Here is a 20,004-nt window from a genome sequence, read left to right as displayed (position 1 = left end):
ACTGCCAATTTCATCGATCTATTATCTTAATATTTGAGTAGAAAAAAAATCATTCATTCTCAAGATTCTAAAATTATCACGTTAATTTAAAAAAAATCTAAAACACTTATTGTTATAGATATCTAACGGTCTAAATTTAACAAAAAATATATCAAATATGATTAATAATTAGATAATTTTAAAATTAAAAGATATCTCATACGTATTGGAAAACAACATATATAAACAAAGAGTCCAAATCAAATAAAATTAATAATAAAAGGATAAAATTTTAATTAAAGGTTATCTTTATAAAATATTACAACAAGTCTAGCCACGCTATTAGCGAAGATCATCTTACTAGTTTGTATAAATAATAAAATCCAGATAAACCTTACAGTACCTCACATCGGCGGTACGTACATTAATCAAATCGATCAGGACCTTTATTTGCAACGAAAGCTGACGCGGCGGCTACTCTGCCCTTTCAAACGCCAAATCCAGAAGGCTCCGGAAAAACATATGGGGGTAAACGGGTGGTTCCTCTGCGAGTGCCTGTGACCATCACACAGCATCGTTAAGCACAGTGGATGGCAGAAACAAGAGTGGGCAGAGGCAGCCTTACTTGGTGAATCAGCACCGTGGATGGAGTCATCCCAGGTACAGTATTCACTTCTATCAGCAGCACCTGCAGGACCAAATATTGTTGACAAGAGTTAATCACAGCATCCCAACCCAATAACAGAATGAATTACTTCTAACTTTGTAATTGCACACGCATGCCAAAGAGAGACGTACCTCCCCACTGCGCACGTTCACAAATGCATCGATGCGCGAAAAGCCTTCCAAACCCAGAGTGTTTGCCATGACCTCGATAGTCTTTTTGCACCGTTGCAGTGCATCCTCACTACAAATGCCAAAACATACACTATTTCAGTCATGATGCTAACATGAATCAGGAGTCAGATGGTGACAGACACGAAGATGGTGAGTAAGATCCTAGTCAGCTGGAGATTCCGCTATTATTAAAAAGTGACAAATGAATATCAGACCTCATAATTGTTGCAGGAGGTGGTGTCAAGTTGATTCCAGTCCCACCTGAAAATCAGAGTAGCTTATGTTATGCACAAGCAGGCTTAGAGGCATTCTCTAGTGTCTACAGCTTGATAATACAAATGGCCCGGCGATGAAAATTACATGTCGACAAGCTACGACCTACACTGTTAATTTTTTGTGTGCATATTGTGTTTGAGTTCTTTCCTTTGTTTTTTTATTAAAAAAAATATAGGTACTCTCTTATTTTGTGCATACTGTGTTTAATGTCAATATCTTAAACCAGTTAATTGTACAAGTGTGGATACTACTTACCTTGGAATTTCTCCTCAAGTGATAAAATATCACCACTTTCTTTAACTGTGATACTTGGATTTAATGAGTGCATTTCTCCACGTTTGCCAATTACACCAACAGTTACTTCAAGCCATTCAGTTTCTCCCTTCCATTCCAGATGGCGGGCACTGCCATTCCTTGATTTATTTGAAATGATAATTTCATCGGTTTCAATAAAAGGCTCGAATATTAATGACTGTGGAGGAGGGACTGGCATCTCAATAACTCCATGTGCCTAGCATATATAGCTTAATGTTAAAATTGCGTCTGAACATCAAGTCCCTAGATGGGCACAGACACATGATTAAGTTAAGTTTTTGGTACCCTGGACAGGCAATTAGCAGGCAGACGCTGAAATTTTCTCCTCAATGCGTCTGCATAGACTTCTAGGTCCTTTGGACAGCTGAAAATGGTTCATTTTCTAATGAGCTACGCATAAGACAGGGCAAGATATAGCACCTGCTTTAAATAATTTAAAGATACCACTGGACTAGAGCTAAGTAAATGCTCACCACAATCTTGCTACTCCAGTTGAGCATCCGTCACGAGCTGGTTTCACACATACTGTTTCTGTTTGTAGTTTTGCTTTTAGGTCATTCCAGATATCAACAAGAGATGACTTCAGTACCTCTTCAGTTGCTCTTACATCCTTTGGAATGGTACGAACTCCATAACTAACCAGCTACATAAGTACAAGAAATACGTGTGAACTACCTTCAATGGTCACAGTCGTAACATCTAGCAACGTTCTCTGTTTCTGAACCAATTTTAACAAAGTTTTTAATAAGTGAAAAATGTCTGTTAACAAATTAATCACAGATTAATTTAAAGTAGTCTGAATCATAGTGACATAATGAAATATCAGCCTATTTTCATACTAGGAAATCATAATTTAAATGATCATAGCAATTCCTAAAAGAGTAAAAGTTCTGAAATGTTCATACATTGTCAACGGCAAGTGAAGTTGAAACTTTGTCCATGCATATTCTAGAAGCCATTGGTCCTGGACCTGCATAATACGAGCTCTGTAACTATCATGGTTTAATATCCTTAAAGTTGGCCATATTCAAACACGCTGTAAGCTGCAAATTGAACCTGTGTAAGGAACTCCTGCAGATTCCAATAATGACTGAATGGTACCATCCTCTCCAATACCACCATGCACTACATGTATGTGATACATAAGACATGAAATACTGAAAACAAATGAAACCATCAGGAACAAATGTATAATTGACAGAACAGTCAGGCGAGAGGGTAGGCCTCTGCATCAGTAATTTCACTTTGTGGCTTAGTGCCATTATGAAATATGTTTGATTTTATTATGGAAGGGGCATGTAACTGAATTATTTCCATAATTAATTCCAGAAATATCCAGAGCTTCCAGCAAATTATTTCCATATCACATTTGACTAGCAATAGTTAAGACGTATTATTCGTAATGTCATAAATCATAAATGCACGACATAAGGAAAGACTAACATTAGTGTGGATGGGAATTTAACTACATAAGTTTGTTTGAAAAAATACCTGCTATAAACACTACAGCTCTAGCTTCTTTGGCATGGTTGATCCACTGTTGCAGAGAGTATTTGATAGGTTGTTCATCAGCGATGTCGAAGCCCGCAAACCAATCATGTTTTCTTAATGCTTGCCAAAGTTCCTTCATTACTTGATCACGTAAACGAGATGTTATCTTAATTCGTTCTGGTTCAATTGCCTCAACACATGCAGCATGAACTTCTTCAGTGGTATGTCGTAACACTAATGAATATCTGACACACAGTAAGCAGATACTGGTTGAATGAACTGTAGTATGCCAACTTATGTCTTTTCACCAAATCAAGGATTACGGCATATTACTATAATATTATCAGGAAGAACTAATAAGAAGAAACACTTACGGCAATGTCCAAACTTCACGTGAACTGTCACTGAAACCTTGATTATTGGAGGATGAATATCCATTTGCAGGCGCAAGCAAACACGGTACCACATCAAGCTGAAAGCATGGGATGCCATACAGTCCAAGGTAACGTGGACACATCAAGAATAGAACACAATGATGAACAAGAATCACCTATTTGAAAGCTAGAGATCTTACATTATCAAAACCTTGCAAATTAAGCCAGACATTAGTGCCACTCATAAGTGATACTTGGCGCTCTGAAGTGTCCCCACCAAAGATCACAAAAACCTTCTGTTTACATGTACCTTTGTGGATTGCTTCTGCATATTTAGCTGATTGTAGTTTTCTGGACAAAGCAGTCCACGCATTATTGCAAGGAACAAGAGAAGGGAATCGCGAGCAAGCATGCTGAACAATTGTACGAAGGATTCGAGAATGAGATAATCCAACCTGAAAAGTGTTGTTTTGGTCCAGAGGTTAGTGGCGAGATAAAGCGTTCCATATGAGTGTATATGTATTTGTAAGGCACTTACTTGCAACAATGGCATGATAATGGGTATTAAAAATCTTTAGGACTAGAGATTTATACTGCATAATATTACCAAAATACGAATATCCTCAATGGTGCTACCATTTGGAAGAAAAGATGCGCAAATAGCAGGGAGAATCATGTATCCTATCTAAATCAGAATTTCTCAAGAAAATGTACATTGATACCTTTGAAGCTTGTTGGAATAAGAAACTAGTTTGCTCCATCCCACTTATCTGTCAAAACAGAGGGTAACAACAGATGTAATGCACTAGAAATTGCAAACCATGGTTTAAAGTTGCGAATAAAGAGTTGTATGAATATGCTTACCAAGTTAATATCAGTGAAAAGGACAGTGCCATGCTTGGTATTTCCAAATCTGCCACTGTTTTCAGCTGAGGGTAGAGAAGTAACAGGAGTAGGTAAAAACCAACCATCTATCCTCGCAAAGTCATGCAATCCAAGGTGGCGAAATAAAAGAGAAACTCCTTGTCTTATGCAATCAATCACCTCTTCCGGGAAACGTGGAGGTGTATGATAAGTAACCTGTGAAGAGACCAATATTCACTTCAAATGTTTCTTGTTTAAGAACACTAGGCTGATGAAAGGTTGATGGAAATCAATTTTTTGACTTAGGTCTTGTCACAGGAAGTTCTGGAAAAGTTTTGCTTCAATGACTTTGTAGGACTGAAGTAAAGGAGATCAATAGAAAACAACTGCCAGTTTGTAGGACCGATGTACCTGTTGAGTTGGAAGGTACTTCCTGCGGTAGTTAAATATTGTATCCTCTTGATTCTCATTATTACTGGAGGACTGAAGCTCAACCTGGAAAATGGAAGAGGAAAAAAAGATGACTAATTCAGGCTTTATATACCACCTTTGAGACCTTATAGAAGTCAAGCTCTACCAGAAAGGGACAACTTTTTGTCTGCCCTCAGAGGACCATCTGAAGTTTTCGACGAACTTTTTGAGCACAGATTAAAGATTTCCTTACTGTATTTTTTCAAAGATAGTATATCAATATCTTACAAGTAGTTTGAATTAAGCATATCATTGAAATTTTTTGAACTTGATAATTTGTGATAGATGTTGTCAAACTCTTTTCTCATTAGACATTTTTAGGATAACAGGAAGACAAAGATAAGAAAAAGAATATATGAATCATACTTCTGTTGGAAGCAGAACAACAGGCTCACTGTTATTAGCTGTCCCGGCATCAACAACAATGGCTGTAAACTCACGGCCCCATTCAAGAAAAACCTCTATGATAACCTTATCATCAATTCCCTATTAACCACCAGAGGATATCAAATTTCAAAAAAAAAAAAGAATGATTTTGAGAAGTATAGCAGAGAGTACACACACCTCCGAAATTATTTTCTCAGCTTTCTGAGCTGCCTCGTTAGCACCATAAGCAACAACCACGCCAATGCTTGATCCAGCCCTTGTAGGTTTTACCTGTGCAAGCACATCAGAAGTTACTTCTTAACCAAGCCAACCATGGAAACAATCTTTCAAGTAAAACAAGCTCACTTACCACCACTTTGCCATTTTCTTTATTCAAATTGACGCTTTGAAACCATTCATCCAATTCTGACTTTGCCAACTTGTCCTTCTACTTTACCATAGACGCAAATGCAGGATACATGGTCAGGGCAGCACCGCAGCATAGAAGAACATCAGAATTAGTAACCACAAAATAAACCCCCCCTAAAAGTTATTTATTGCAAATTTCACATTGAATTATTGACGATCAATCAAGTCGTGCATTTCAAAATTGGTGATATCTTTCATTGTCTTAGTGTCTACGTCTTTACCAAAGACGTACTTCCATTTTTTTTCCTAACTACTGCAGTAGTGTTGCATCAGACAAGAAATCCTTTTGTTCTCTTTCCTAGGTGTTTGTTGAGATTCAGTACCCTGGAAGCAACAGAATAATCAAAATAACACTTATTTTCTGAAATATGAAGCAGAAAAAAAAACGTAGTTTTATATATTTATGATTCGCAAGGGTGTCACTGCCTGTTTTCTTTCTAAACTGCATAGTGTGAACATTAGCAGAGATAGAAATAATATATATTATATTGAGGACACAATACAGTAACAAAGAAGGTTTACCTCTACAAGAAAGTTTGGTACTGTTAAGAAACCTTGTGTGCTGAGCTCGAGTGATGCGTTGTACTGCAGTCATATTCAGGATTAAAATCAGGTCATCTGTGTAACCGGATTGGTTGATATTAGATGAACTTATGAAACTGAAAAAATGATAGATATTGATGGACATATCACATTTCACATAGCATCTTTAGAAGATGGTAGCAATACTTTAAACCTTCTAATAGGATAGAATTTGATAAAAACTTGACTTATTTAATAAATGGACATTTTATTCTATTAAGTTCCAGAATATAAGGATAATGCAAGCAAAGGGAAAAGAAGAAGTTGACAAAATATGAAGCCAACAAGTATATTGAAAGAAGCGTACTGCGTACCTTGTCAAATGCACGCCGACACTCCTTAGAGGGCGTCCCAACAAATGGAACACTTGCTTTCTCTAAAAGCTCCTGCATATTTCAAATAGATTTCAAACATATGAATGTCACAGTTACTAAATTTACAATCGTGTATGCAAACATCAGTGAACCTCTTTTTGATTGTCTTATCATCAACATAAATCAGTAGCAATTTGGAAATCTTACAAGGCAACTGTGAGTCGCTCGACACTAAATGCTAGTGCAATGTCGAGTCAAACTAAGAATCCACATGCATGAATCTTTTTTTTTCCTCGTAAAGCATCTTTCACTGGCAACTACTAACCTGAATGCCACCATCTTCACCAAATTTCCCATGGATCACTGGGAAGACAATGTCAACAGTGGCAGCAAGATGCTCCGCAAAGTCAGATAGCGAGTGAAATTCTTGGGCCAGACTGCAGAAATGAAACTAAAAACTGAACATTTTGAAATGAAGAAAAAATACCAAGGAAGAGAAATAATCCTGGCAAGACGTTACCTTTCAAGTTTGAAATCAAAATCTGAAGGCGTGTTGGAATAGAGCTGTGAGGTAAACCATGACAGAGTGTCATTTTTTTCATTCAGAATAGAAGTTCATAACTAGCAAACGAACAACATTGAGTGCTCCAAACAACTGTAATGGAGAAAAGGCTCCCATATGTATGCACAAACTCTTCATATGAGTATCTAAATTCAGCCAAATAGAATAAGTAATTGGTTAATGTGAGTTCCAGCAAGGGAACCTTTATATTATTACAATATATTGGAATGGGCTCCAATAAATGTAACTATGCTCAGTGGAGCTGCATAAGCTCCTATAAGGTGAGCACCTTTGATCCCACTGAGGTTGAGCTGGTCACCGCCTCACAGGGAGTTATAAAGCTAACAAAAGTTGAGCCAAGCGCTTTGATGCCTTGATCAGGGCTCTCTATAAATAAACAGGCAGCTAGGGCAGTATGGCTCCGAAAATTAGGCCAACAGAGCACGCGTTTTTGGCAGCATTGGCTATGAAAAAGGCAGAATGGGTAGCAATTCGCAAGAATGCATCTCCGATGCAATTTAAAAAAGCAGACAAGCAGCAGTGTGCTCGGTTAATTAAGAAACAAGAGTTCTTGAGCACCTGCGCAGGCGACAACGCAAAGGCCTTCATACCACAGTCGATGTAGTAGCAGCTGACTACCAGATCCTCCCCCTGCATCCAACATCAACTAACGGTTAGAACAATCGCTACGGGTTTGGGCTGATGAGTAGGCATCGAACTGGGAAGGAATCAGCTAAAGGTTGGGGTTGACCCGAGCCGAGGTCGTCAAATTCGAAACACGTGTGACAATTATTCAAATCAAACCCGCACAAAGTACCGTGGGTTCCCAATCCCAAGTAGCTCGGGCCCAGTCCGAAACACGCGCGCCACATGACACGAGCAACAAGCGAGACACCGACCTGAATGTGATCGAGCACCGAGCGCGCGGAGTTGAGCGAGATGCCCCTCTCCGCGGAAGGCCCGCCGCAGACGAGCCCCACGCGGAGCGGCCTCCCCTCCGGCCCCGGCCCCATCCCCACGTCCCGCTGCTCGGAGTCGGAGGCCACCGCGCGGGGCGGAGCGAGGACGCCTCGCGCCAACCCTAGCGGCGGGGCCGAGGCGAGCGCGCGGCGCGGGATGTGGGCGCGGATGAGGCGGGGGGTCGGGGAGGGGAGGCGAGGGAGGAGCAGAGGCTGGGGACAGGAGAGCAGCATCAACATGCGATGGCGATGCGGTGGGGTTCCGGGAGTGGTCGCGGCTGGGGCAGTGTGCGGTAGCGGGAAGCGTGTCCTTTTTTAAGCGGACGCGGCCGGCGGGGCGCAGGCGCCGTCTTGTCGTGTTCCCCGGCTGGCGTCCTTCGAGTTTTCGTTGCGGCCGGGCGGCTCCGGCGTTAGGTGTACTGTTGTCACCCTGACGTAATCTATTATGTATACTATCTGTCTTCTTTCTTACTCTCAATTTTATATATTTAATTAGAAAAAAAACGATATAGATCAAGATCTTGTAAAAATCTTTCAATAAATATCTTATAGAATTTTCTTCCAAGTAACGGAGATCAAACGTTGAACGATCATTTGTGATCCAACAGCCTGAATGATTTGTCGCTAAAATATTTTTCATTAACAATGATAAAAGCCATAAATACGTTTTTTTCTAGAAACTACAGGCAACGAATAGGAATATGTGCTACAGGGGCAGGAAAATAATCCAAGTGAATAATTTGGAGAACTACGTGAAATAAATTACATGAAACAAAATAAACAGAAATAAATGGTTCAAATGTGGCTCAAAGGGTCTTTTCAATTTGGCAATCATGGACACAACTCAACTCACCGTCGAATCTAAAGTAATGTGTCTATCTATGATGAATAAAGGGAGAAGATGGACAAACAAATATGCAACCACTAACTCTGAACATCTTATCAGTAGATAATCCGCGGTGATAGTTTAAGATTATTATTATCGGTTAGTGATATCACTTATTATTATCGGTGTATCTATATTATCACATCGACTTGTAGGTGGTAGCAAATCTGTTCAAATAGGCTATGCTTACTGGGCCGGCACAAGGCTCGCCGCTATAGGCACGATCCACCCTATTGTGACATTCATCGATGTCACGTCGTAGATCTCACATAGGGTGATCTCTGAGAGGTGTTGTACGACGCGTTCACTGGTCACGAGCATGCACCCTTTCGTAAGGTGGCCTAGCCTATCTTCGCCAACCTAGAAAAACTTGATTAGAATTGTTTTGGCATGAGCTACTCATCTGACTGGTAGATCTCGCCAAGCTGGAGGCTCCTGCTAGGTGTTGTGCGTCGGTGATAACCACGACAATGTCCTCCAACCTCCGCACCCCTTCTAGAGTATTCAACATCTCTTGATGCGGATTGGAAAGTAGGGTTTTTTTTGCACCTTGCAGGTACTAGGCAATACCGGAAATAAACTGTCCTCTGTTACATTGTTGGCCTAATGAGTCAAAAAGCATTCAGCCAAGTGGTGCTTATCGATTCCCGTGACATTCATGCTCATCTCGAATAGATGCCAGTGTGGGGTGCCTTGATGGACTTGACTGTTCTTGACATGCCTCATCATCACTATTACTTGTAACTCATCGGGCTTCACGTAGATGTCAGGTCCAAAGTTGTCATAGAACCTATCATCGGAGTAGTCCATTGCCAGAGACCTAATGCGTTTAGTTGATGAATACATGGCTTGTCATATTCCACAGACGGTGTCAGCTGTTGATGATTAGTAAAGTCGATTATACAAATACTTATTTAAAGTTAGGATACCAGTTCATGAATTGTGTGTATCGAAGAGGACACTTGATTTTATACAAATTCGAGCCACCATAAGGATAATAACATGCGTCTTGTGCTGCCACTACTATAGAAACCACCATAAAAAACTGGCACAACGCAATCGGTAGTGATAGTATTGGAGTATCAGTGCGGTTGTGGAACCGTTAGTGATAGCCTAGTATCACTGCTGGTTTGAGCCATGAACTGGTATTGATATCACAACTTCTACTGCTGGTTTAAGCCACGAACCAACAATGATATCTTTATTGTCACTACCTATTTGAGCCATAAAACTCTAGTGATATCACTACTATCACTGTTTGTTTGAACCATAAACATGCAATGATACTTCCACACACACAAAAAAAAAATAGTATATATAGTTCACATACATTTCATCTTCCTTCACATACATAGATATAGTTAACAATCAACCAGTAGTGATATCCCATCACCAACGGTCGGTAATTGTGACAATAGTGATATCTTAATTGCCTCCTTAAAACCCACGTGCCCCTTCATCATCCTCAAACGGTCATTATAATCTTTGCCCTCCCTGACCCTCCTCATTCCATCCATGACGTCGCTCCACCTTTGAGGATCCACCGCACACAAATTAGTTCATTCATCTTGTCGGCCCAGTCATGGGTGCAAGACCTCCTCCACCACTGCCACCTTCGGCCTCTCCTCCTTCCCCACCGCCATACTCATCAAAGGAGGAGGAGCCAATGTCAGCCTCCTTCTATGACCTCTCCTTCTCCTCCTCTGGTGATGACCGGTCCTCATCCCCATAAGACTATGACCGGGAGAACTTCTTGGGTGAGGGCCCTCCGTCGAAGAATCTCCATGCGCCAGCGAGCATGGAGGACTCCTCCGAGGATGAGGATGATGCGTCCTCCAAGGAGGAGGAGGACGCGAGCGCCGAGGGATCTCACAACGAGTTGGAGGAGGTTGCTATCATCGCCGATGATGATGACAACGGAAGCATTCATTGGGAAGAGCTCGAGAAGGCGAGCTTCAAGGAGAAGGAGGCTGCCATTGCTTTTGGAGGTCATCGTCAACAACTAGTATAGGCATAGGGTATATAGGTTTTTTAATTAGAATTTTAGTACAATCTGGATGTTGATTTTTATGTGTAACCCTAAACTTGTTTGCAATCTACCTTATATATAAAAATAAGATCTTGTTTTTCCAAGCTTTATTAGTCTAAATTTTAAACTTTCATGCTTGGCCAACACATCCTCTCTGGAGGCATATTTCATGTCACGGTCGGTTCGTGTAATTACCCGATAGTGATAAAGGATATATCATTGTCGGTCGATAATACAAACTGGCATTAATATATTACTACCAGTTAGTGGTAGCAATCGGTAGTGATACACTACTTATCACTGCCGGCTGATGCCACGATCCGGCAATAATGTAGCATTATCGGTTGCTGATATGAACCAACAATGACAAGTGATATCACTATAGGTTCCAACAAAATCATCATTTGTTTGCTCATTATTGGTTATGAACCGGCAGTGATACCTTATCATTACCGGTGCTAGCCAAACTGTCACTAATAAGCGGTCGTTGATTGGGATTTCTGTAGTAGCGTGCCTTGATTAATCTCAAGAGAAGATAATTACAATGGAGGTGTCTAGATCTACATCTATAAATCTCAACAAGTTATCTCGTGTTCTAGATCCTGAACTTGTCGTAGGAATCCGGACATGGCTTGAATTAGATGTGGGTATCAATGGGTTGCCTCTATTTGGCTTTATATTGCTTGTGTCCCCCCTTTCCTTCCCATTATCTCTCCTTCTACCCCACTTTATATATATATATATATATATATATATATATATATATATATATATATATATATATAGGTAGACCTATCATATGGATCATCAGTGCGTCCTGCCTTGCTGCAACTGCGGCAGCAACCCCGGGATGAATGGCACGCCGAACTTGGGGATGAACTGCTGGCCCTGGATGAAGGTCTCGACGGTGAACTCCTTCTGCGCCTCCTCGTAGGTGACGGTCTTGACGCCGCCCCACTTGACGCGCTTGCTCATGTCGGCGCCAGGTCCGCGGTTGTCCACCTCGGCGTAGAAGAGCGTCTCCAGCCCGAAGGTGCCGGCCCACTCGAGCCATCCCTTGGGGTCGATGAAGCCGCCAATGTCGTTCTGGATGTAGAGCGTCCGCGAATACTCCTTCCACGGCCGCGCCAGGTACGTGGCGATCTTCCCCGCGTCCGCCTTGAAGTCCGGGTGCGGCTCTATGGTGCAGTTGTGCAGCACGGTGCCGCCGACGGAGCGCTTCTCCCGGCGACCCTGCGCCGTGATGATGTTCACCTGGTTCGCCATGGGCTTGCGCGGCTGGATCAGGCAGTTCTGGAGCACCACCTGCGAGTTGCCGAAGATGAAGTCGATGGTGCCGGTGACGGTGCAGTCGCGGAAGAACTGCCGCTGCGCGTGCGTGTACAGGGTGTCCTGGTACCCGTCGAACGTGCACTGGTAGAACACCGCCTGGTCGCTCTGCACGCGCAGCGCCACCGCCTGGTGGTTCTCCGCGCCAGCCGTGTTCTCCACCCTGATGCCCTTCATGAAGAAGCCGTTCCCGATGGCCTCTGCAATGCATGCATCGTTCGTTTAAGCAAGCAAGCATGCATGCATGTTTTTTTATTATATATATTCATTTATCCAAGCATATATATATAGAAAGAGAGAGAGAGAGAGAGAGAGAGCATGTCCGTACCCATTGTGGCCGTGTCCTTGGTGGTGAGGTTCATCTTGAAGTTCTTGTTGCCCGTGATGATGGTCTTTTCGGCGCCGTCGCCGATCATGGCGACGTTGGTGAGCGGGCGGCCCACGGACACGTACTCTTTGTACGTGCCGGCCTTGACGTACACGACGTACCTCTCGTCGCTCTTGGGCGGCACCTTAGCCACCGCCTCGTTGATGGTCTTGAAGTCGCCGCTGCCGTCCGCCGCCACCGTGACGTTGGGCTTCAAGTCCGGGGCCTCAAGCAGGTGCCTCCCCCCCTCCGACATCCACGCCGGCATTCCGTCCTCCCCGAGCAGGCGGCGACCGATGCTGAGGCCCCCGAGCGTGTCCGAGAACTGGTCCACGACGGCGAGGATGTCCTCCGTGAGCTCCTGCGAGGCGTTGAGCGCGCTGCGCATCTTGGCCGAGGCCTCCGTGGTGGTGGTGTTCATGAAGCCGTCGAGGCACGTGTCCTGGTACGTGAGCGCGGCGCTGAGCCACGTCTTGAGGTCGTCGACGGCCTTGTTGAAGTTGGTCATCTCGAAGCCGCCGAGCTTGTCGAACGACGTCTTGAGGTCTTCGATGGCGTACTCGAGCAGCTCCTTGCAGTTCTGCAGCGCGCCCGACGTGCGCTTGTCGTTCTTCAGATCGTTGAGCGTTGCGGACTCGCTGACCGCCTTGGTGATCTTCTCGGAGGTGACGCTGAAGAAGGCCTTGGCGAGCTCCGTGGGCGAGCTGGCGTTGCCGGCTGCCTTGCTCAGCTCCGCCTCGCACGTCTGCGGGTAGTCCGTCGGTTGGCAGAACGCCTTCACCGACTTCACCGACGTGGACAGCTGGCCATCCTCGCCGCCCGAGCTGTTCTTGAACGACACGACGCAGACGGCCGCGACGACCGCCACCACGAGGACGGTCGACGCGCCGATGATAGCACCTTTGCTCATTTTGTTGTGTTTCCAGTTGGATGGACGGATGGATGGATGGAATTACGTACCTTAATATACTGGTACCGTGTAGTATCAATTAAATTAACCCCGGGCACATGTTCCATCTTATAGAAAGATCGATCGAGCGAGGTGAAAACAAGAGAGGTGCATGGTTGATTGCTACGTGCGTCGGAGCTAGGAAGGCGCCGAGGCGCACGGACAGTCACGGGACAAGATAAACGGTCGTTCCAGACGACATGCATGTGACAAATGTCAAAATATGCATGTCGTGTGTTCTAGGAGTATATATATATAATATAATATTACTTTTGCTTCAATTTCTCAATGAACTATAAAAATTTACTCCTCCTTATGGTCATGTACGCTGATTAAAAGTTGGGACTGTCTCATTATCTTTCCAATGATTTGTTAGCCCAAAATCATTCTATTTTCTAAGCTTTGGATTCAAAACCAACACCCCAGATCCACTCCTCTCTATTATATCCCTTCCACAGCTTTGGCAACCTCCCGCCTCCCCATTGATTCTTGATATATGCCGTTTCCTCCCCTTCCCCACTGCACGATCATCCCTTCGATGCCAAAGAGGCCCGTTGGCCTTCTGTAGCAAAAATGATCCTATTAAATTATGATTATGATTTTAGTGATTAATGATAACATAGTTATTAGGACTAACATGTTTGTCAAGAATATATGTTAGTAGATCGTATAGATGCAATAAATCAAGAAGTCATTACAGCCGAAACAAAGTTTGAGTTGTTAGGACTAACATGTTTGTTTTCACTGGATTATCCGGTATTAATAGCTTTTCTGAGTCATTGAGAAAACGGCTAGTTGGCGGGTTTGATGCTATAAATACCCTTTCACTCAGTCATTTGACTTGTAGCACTGCTGAAATCTAGAAGAAGCTCATATACACTTGAGAAGACATTCAAGCCACTAAAATTGTTTAAAATGATCATCTAAGGTAATTAAACACAAGATTAGAGAGTGTTTAGTGCTTTATAGGCCTAGAGTAAGTTGTAGCTAAATGCTACAGCTTGAAGAATGGATCAAGGAGTGATCCTAGCTTGAACCGAGTGGTACGTCGGCGTCTTGGAGTTTTGGTAACTCACCGGCATCTTGGGCCTTGATAGCTCAAGCTTGTTGACCCTTTGACTTGGTGTGGAGCGGTGATAAGACACGTGTATGGGGACACGGAGACCCTTACCTTGGTGGCTCAAGTTCCGGAGTGATCACAACAGTAATTGACTGGAAGAGAGGCTAGTGGTGAGATCTTGCCTTGGTGGCTTGGTAGCTCATCGTGTTTGAGATCTTTTTTCGGTGACTTGGTAGGTCAAGAGCCGTGATCGGAAGAGACTTGGAGACCGAAAGCATATTCTTTGTGGAGCTCCAACGTAGGCTAGGAGTGGCATAATGCCATCGATACCATGGGATCTGTGTGCCCATCGGTGCATGCGGTGTTCGAGCAGCGCGACGGATGGATCCGCGTCCCTGGCGGCGTGGCGCGGTGGCTCGATGCCACGATGGCCCGATTCACGCATGCTGCTTTGTGGCGGCCAGATCAGCACGTCCAATGGCACGGCACGGTGGCCTGATGGTGTGATGGCCAAATCTGCGCCCTGACAGCTGGATCATTGCGCCCTTCGGCACAACGGTGTGGTGGCTCGACAATGTGATCGCCAGTTCTACGCACTCGATAGCCAGATCCATGCACCAGGAGTCCTAGTGGTGCAGCGCAACGACGTGGGGGCAAGTCTTCATGACCGGTTTGCTATGTTGTGCGCATTTTCATGTGTGCCCCATTTTTTGCAGGTGGAGGGTACGTCGGTGACTTGCTTGCGATGGCTAGGCCATGCTCGCCTGTTGTCCGGCGTATGTCTGGCAGCTGCTTGGCACGGTCTTGCGTGCGCATGTGCGTATGCCTATGCGTGCACATCTCTGCGTGTTGGTGCGCGCATGTCTGCATGTGCGCATGCATGCCATCACGCTTGCTAGCCAAATCCTGTGTTGTTGCAATCAGCACTATGCGGCAAGCACGATGCGGTTGCCCTCAGTCCCCCTGTGTCATGGCGGTTCCTCCCCCTTGTCGGATTTGTTCATTCTCTCCGATCCGGCCTGCAGGAAGCCTCATGGTGTGGGGCATCTTTGGGATGACATGTGCTCGTGCTGGATGTGGTATTGAGTGGGGGTTGGATGCCCCTTGTGAAAGCCTTGCTTGGTGTTTGGCCTGAACCGACAATGGTGATGCCCTCGGGCGCCGCTTCCTCATTGGAGGCATTTGTCAAAGGTGCTCCCCCCCCCCCACACCCTCTTCGTCATAGGATCATTCAGGTGAAAACCTTGTCCATGCCTGAACAGACAACGACGGCGATTGGGGTGTCGTTTCCTCCCTAGAGACATCGCTTTGAAAGATCCCACACCGGGTTTTAGTTGTCGATGTCATGGAGGGACCCTTCTTCGGTAATGGTTGTGAACACTCTACACCTCTACAAGGGTCAAGTTGTCGGTGAGACCTCTGCTCTTTTGGTTCTACGCCTTTTTGTCCATGGGTGGGCTATGGTGAAGTTGGAGCTGCTGCTTCGGAACCTCCGACGAGCTTGGTAATGATGACACGTGGTGGTCGTGGACGGAGACACGAGGACATCAAGATGGAGGCTGAGGTCTGTTTCGAGTTTAGCAACGATGACTCGTTGGTGGGCTCCACGTGTGTTGTTTCTAGAGTGTAGTGTTGTTTGTCTTTTGTTGGCGCTCATGTCATTGGATTTTTTTACCGGTTAGCCATGTTTCAACCGGGCAGTTGTTAGAATTTTTAGGTCCAGATTCTCTCATAAACAAGACTAACTCTCTTCTTATATAATAACATCTGTATCACTGGTATTGTCCTTTCGAAAAAAAAACACAAGACACTGAGTTGGTCTCTAAGCATTTTAGATTAGATTTTGAACTCGTTGGGGTACATATATTTAGCATAACTTTGCAAAGATCAAGAGTATGCAGCAGGGTTGAACATGTAATTATCAAAGCTAACCCAGTCCCACGTTTCCCATAACTGACATACAAAATAGCAGAAGCTATTACAGAGGGAGGGGATGGGAGGGTGTGAAGGTCCTCCGTTACGTTACATCCAGATGCTGCATGAGAAAACTGGAACTATTCTTAGACACTCGATAGGATCTTGTGGCGCGGCAAAACTGTAGTTCTCAGCTCTCCCTTGTGACCATACTTGAGGCCAAACAAGGTGACATGGTACACGGAGCCGGAAGTGTGGCTACTATGCTCGATGTTCTCGACGAGGCAAAATTTGTTGTCGCCCATGTAGGTGAGAGTGGCCCTCGAGTGCAGGCCACCATTGTCACCATTGCGGAGGAACAACCTCTCCTTAAGCATCCTGCATTCCAGCTGCCGCCACGTGGTGGTGGCGGCGCTGCGGGAGGCGACCGTGCAGCAGCAAACGTATCCGTACTCTTTGTGATGAAGACCAACCCATGCGTCTAGGTCGCCGTCGTAGTAGGCTTGGCCTCGAAAAGGCAATGACCAATACCCAAGATCCTTCCACATGCTGTTGCTGGTGTCCAAGGAGTGGGTGGGTATCAAAGACTGAGGACACGAAGGCAGTGCGATTGAGCTGTGGAGGGCAGAATCCGAGTCATAATCGATGAGAGAGGGGGGGGGGTGTGCACTTCCGGTATTAGAAATCTTGTCCTGTGAATTGTGAGAGTTGTGAGAGAAGCTAAGTAGCATCTTAATTTCTGCATGATTCCTGCATTGCAAAAGGGAATTTGAATTGTTCTTGATGCCTGGTTCAATCGATGAAATACATTGATGTTTACAAGATTGCAATGCTGAAATGGTTACATGAGTTGGCATAACAGGATAAAAATAACAATGAACCGAACAAACAACGATTGTTTCACAGACTATTCCCAACATGCTTTTGCAAGAACTGATGAACCTCCGTGTTGTATAACTTGGCATCAGCCATGAGCCATCAGATCTTGACAGAATAATATCACTTGACAGAGCATGCATCAACCAGTTTGGCCTCAGAGCTAGACAAAACAAAATGACAGTTTGGCCTTAGAACTAGACCATTGCACATGTTATCAAAGAAGGCATCAGGTTGCATATAAATGTGGCTGCATCAGGATAACACAAGTGTATCACAAGATAATTTGTATAGGTGGTTTGTGGCATCACGCAACATGAAAATATAGAACCAATGGAACAAGATAATTCAATTTCAGAGCATCACAACACCATAGATTGCATCAGATTTCTGTAACATCATTTGCAGTCGCTTCAGTTTGTACGATGACATTTTGTCGTATATAAATGCACAGCACAACATACATATACATTCATAAAAAAAAGAGGAAAAGAGGCCTTGGTGGGCCCCTTTTCTTTAGCCAGCCCAGCCCGAGCGCCCTCTCCTTTTCCTCGCCGAGCCGGCCCAAGCTCGAGGCTCCCCCTCTCCTTATCCTCTCCCAAACCTGGCCAGGCTCCTGTGCTTCTCCTCCCACGCGCTCGCGCCGCCTCTCCCACGCTCCCGAGCCGCTCCACCAGCCCGAGAGTCGCTCCGCCTGACTGAGCCGCCTGCTCTCATCCCTATTTGACGAGCCGCCCGGCCGCGCGCGTGCCCTTTCCCCTCTCCGCTGGCTGGTGGACTACTGCCGTTAGGTTCGTTTCTTCTTCTGATTTGCCTGCACCTCCAATCGGATCTGATGGGGACTCTTCTTCCCCAAATCCTAACCGCCTCCAAGCCTTATCTCTCCATGGAGAGAACCCTAGCCGCCACTATAAAGGGCAGAGAGGGGGTGCTTGCGGGGGAGGAAGCGACAGAGGGAGAGAGAAGAGAGGGAAGAGGAGGCCAGAGAGAGAGAGAGAGAAGAGAGAAGAGAGATAAAGAGGAGGGGAGATCTGTCGCCGCCTTAAAAGCTCTACCGTCGCCTCTGTCGTCACTGTCGCCGGAGCACCATGGTTGCCGCCCCCTCACTGGTGGGTTCCTGCTGTGACCCACTTCCTCATCTCCTTCTTCTATGATACAGATAAGCTCCGGTTGGCCTTCGTGTCATGACCATTGAGATTTGGTTGGTTGTGTTTTTGCCGTGTGCGTGGGTGGCCATGCACCATCGTTTGGGTAGACTGTGCCCCTGGTGGCTTGCCGCCAGCTGGGTGGGATCTATCATCGATGAGTGCATCCATTTTCTCACTATGTTCTGTGGCTTCAGCTGGCTTCGTGTCGTGGCCGTTGAGATGTGTTGGCCGTCGAGATGAACATGTCTTTTTCTCCGGCTAGCTTCATGCCATGGCCTTTGAGATGATTTGGCCGTCGTGGTTATGTCTCAGCTAGTGCTTGTGCTGTGACCGTGGAGATATGTTGTTCGTCGTCATCTCTAGTGCTTTTGATTTGTGTGGGGCTCCAATGTGCGCATGTTTCTTTGTACTCGCCACCGTCGAGTTGGCTTTGGGTCACTGCCGTGTCCGTGATTTGCGAGTCACCGCCGTTGTGTGTGTTGTGGCTGTGTTTGCCGTGTGAATGCTATCCCCGGCTGTTGATTTCGTTGTGTGTGCTCCGACCGGCACTTGCACTGGGACCGTTGAGGTGTGCTATGTTGTTTCTTCGACTGACTTGGTGTCATCGCTGTAGAGATTACTCCGGCTGGCCTTTGATACCATGGTCGTGGAGATTACTTCTACCGACCTTTGTGCTGCGGTCGTGGAAGCATATATGCTCCGGCCTCGTTGCTGTCGAGATGTTTTGTTTCTGTTGATTCATGTGTGCTCTGGCCGACGTGTTGTCGTCGATGTCTGGCCATGTTTTGGGACGTTGGCTGGGTAATCTGAATGTTGGCGGTTGGGAAAGTTGAATACCGTCGTGCTGATGCGCTGCCAGTTGGGAGTCAGAGCGCCGCCGGATACGATTGGGCGTTTGAGTGTCGTTGTGCTGTGAGTGTCTGCTAGCGTGGTGGTTCGCCGTTTTCCTCTATTTCTACCAAGTACGCATGTGTGCTATTTCCAGCCTTGACATGTTAATAATCGGTGTGTTCTGTTGTTGGCCTCTGCTATGTACCCTTCTGCTAATAAGTCAATCCTCTTGCATATTTATTTTTCTTTCGTTGTTGATTGATCAAGTAACAGGGAGGCTGGTGGCCAAGTTTGATTTGGTTATGATCATGTGAGGAGCTCCGTGCCTGTTGCTGCTACTTTGATATATTGATATGGTGTTGGGTATGTGGGGATGAGGCTGGTATGCTGCCCTTGTATTGTTGTTCTTGATGTACACTTGACGATGGCTTGGTTGTGGGTGCTACATTGCCAAATGATGTGGCTCTACTTCTGTTGAGTGAGGGCTATATTATTTTAGGCCCTTCTGTTGCATACGACCCTTGTGGCTCATCTGGTGTTGAGCACTCTTATTGCCCTGTTACCTAATGTTGTTCTATTATTGAGCATGAGTATTGCCGCTTGTTGCTGATGTGATTAACCTTTTGCCTATGTGGCTTTACCGCCTTCGTGGTTTGTTGCCTGTGTGGCTGGGTTGCCTTTGTTGCCTTCGGAGACAGCCAATAAGGTTAAGTCCGAGGCTCGAGGGAGTTAGTGAGCTAAGCACAGCGTTGGGCTTCATGCCGCACCGGTTGTAGCTATGTGTCGTGCTGTGCTC

General features: G+C 45.2%; 2 protein-coding genes across 2 annotated transcripts; both read right to left on the bottom strand.

Annotated features, from left to right (window-relative positions):
- Positions 1 to 249: 249 nt before the first annotated feature.
- LOC133890548 (uncharacterized) lies at positions 250 to 8,140 on the bottom strand. Its single transcript, XM_062330965.1, has 24 exons — positions 7,760 to 8,140; positions 7,440 to 7,511; positions 6,819 to 6,862; positions 6,624 to 6,735; positions 6,299 to 6,370; positions 5,925 to 5,987; positions 5,344 to 5,421; positions 5,172 to 5,264; positions 4,974 to 5,093; positions 4,548 to 4,631; positions 4,137 to 4,352; positions 3,995 to 4,042; positions 3,473 to 3,727; positions 3,273 to 3,370; positions 2,899 to 3,143; positions 2,464 to 2,532; positions 2,313 to 2,377; positions 1,881 to 2,050; positions 1,693 to 1,771; positions 1,348 to 1,603; positions 1,032 to 1,077; positions 778 to 886; positions 605 to 667; positions 250 to 534 (listed from the first exon to the last, which is right to left on the bottom strand). The coding sequence occupies exons 1-24, from the start codon at positions 8,057 to 8,059 to the stop codon at positions 454 to 456; spliced, it is 2,838 nt and encodes a 945-aa protein (XP_062186949.1). The 5' UTR covers positions 8,060 to 8,140; the 3' UTR covers positions 250 to 453.
- A 3,401-nt stretch (positions 8,141 to 11,541) lies between these two features.
- LOC133891525 (probable pectinesterase/pectinesterase inhibitor 21) lies at positions 11,542 to 13,340 on the bottom strand. The gene is made up of 2 exons (XM_062332252.1): positions 12,392 to 13,340; positions 11,542 to 12,263 (listed from the first exon to the last, which is right to left on the bottom strand). Exons 1-2 carry the CDS (start codon positions 13,338 to 13,340, stop codon positions 11,542 to 11,544), a joined length of 1,671 nt encoding a protein of 556 aa, XP_062188236.1.
- Positions 13,341 to 20,004: the final 6,664 nt, after the last annotated feature.

Source organism: Phragmites australis, chromosome 14 (assembly GCF_958298935.1).
Source record: "Phragmites australis chromosome 14, lpPhrAust1.1, whole genome shotgun sequence".
NCBI lineage: Eukaryota > Viridiplantae > Streptophyta > Magnoliopsida > Poales > Poaceae > Phragmites > Phragmites australis.
Note: the sequence above shows the minus strand (reverse complement) of the source record. Positions and strands in the feature narration are given on the sequence as shown.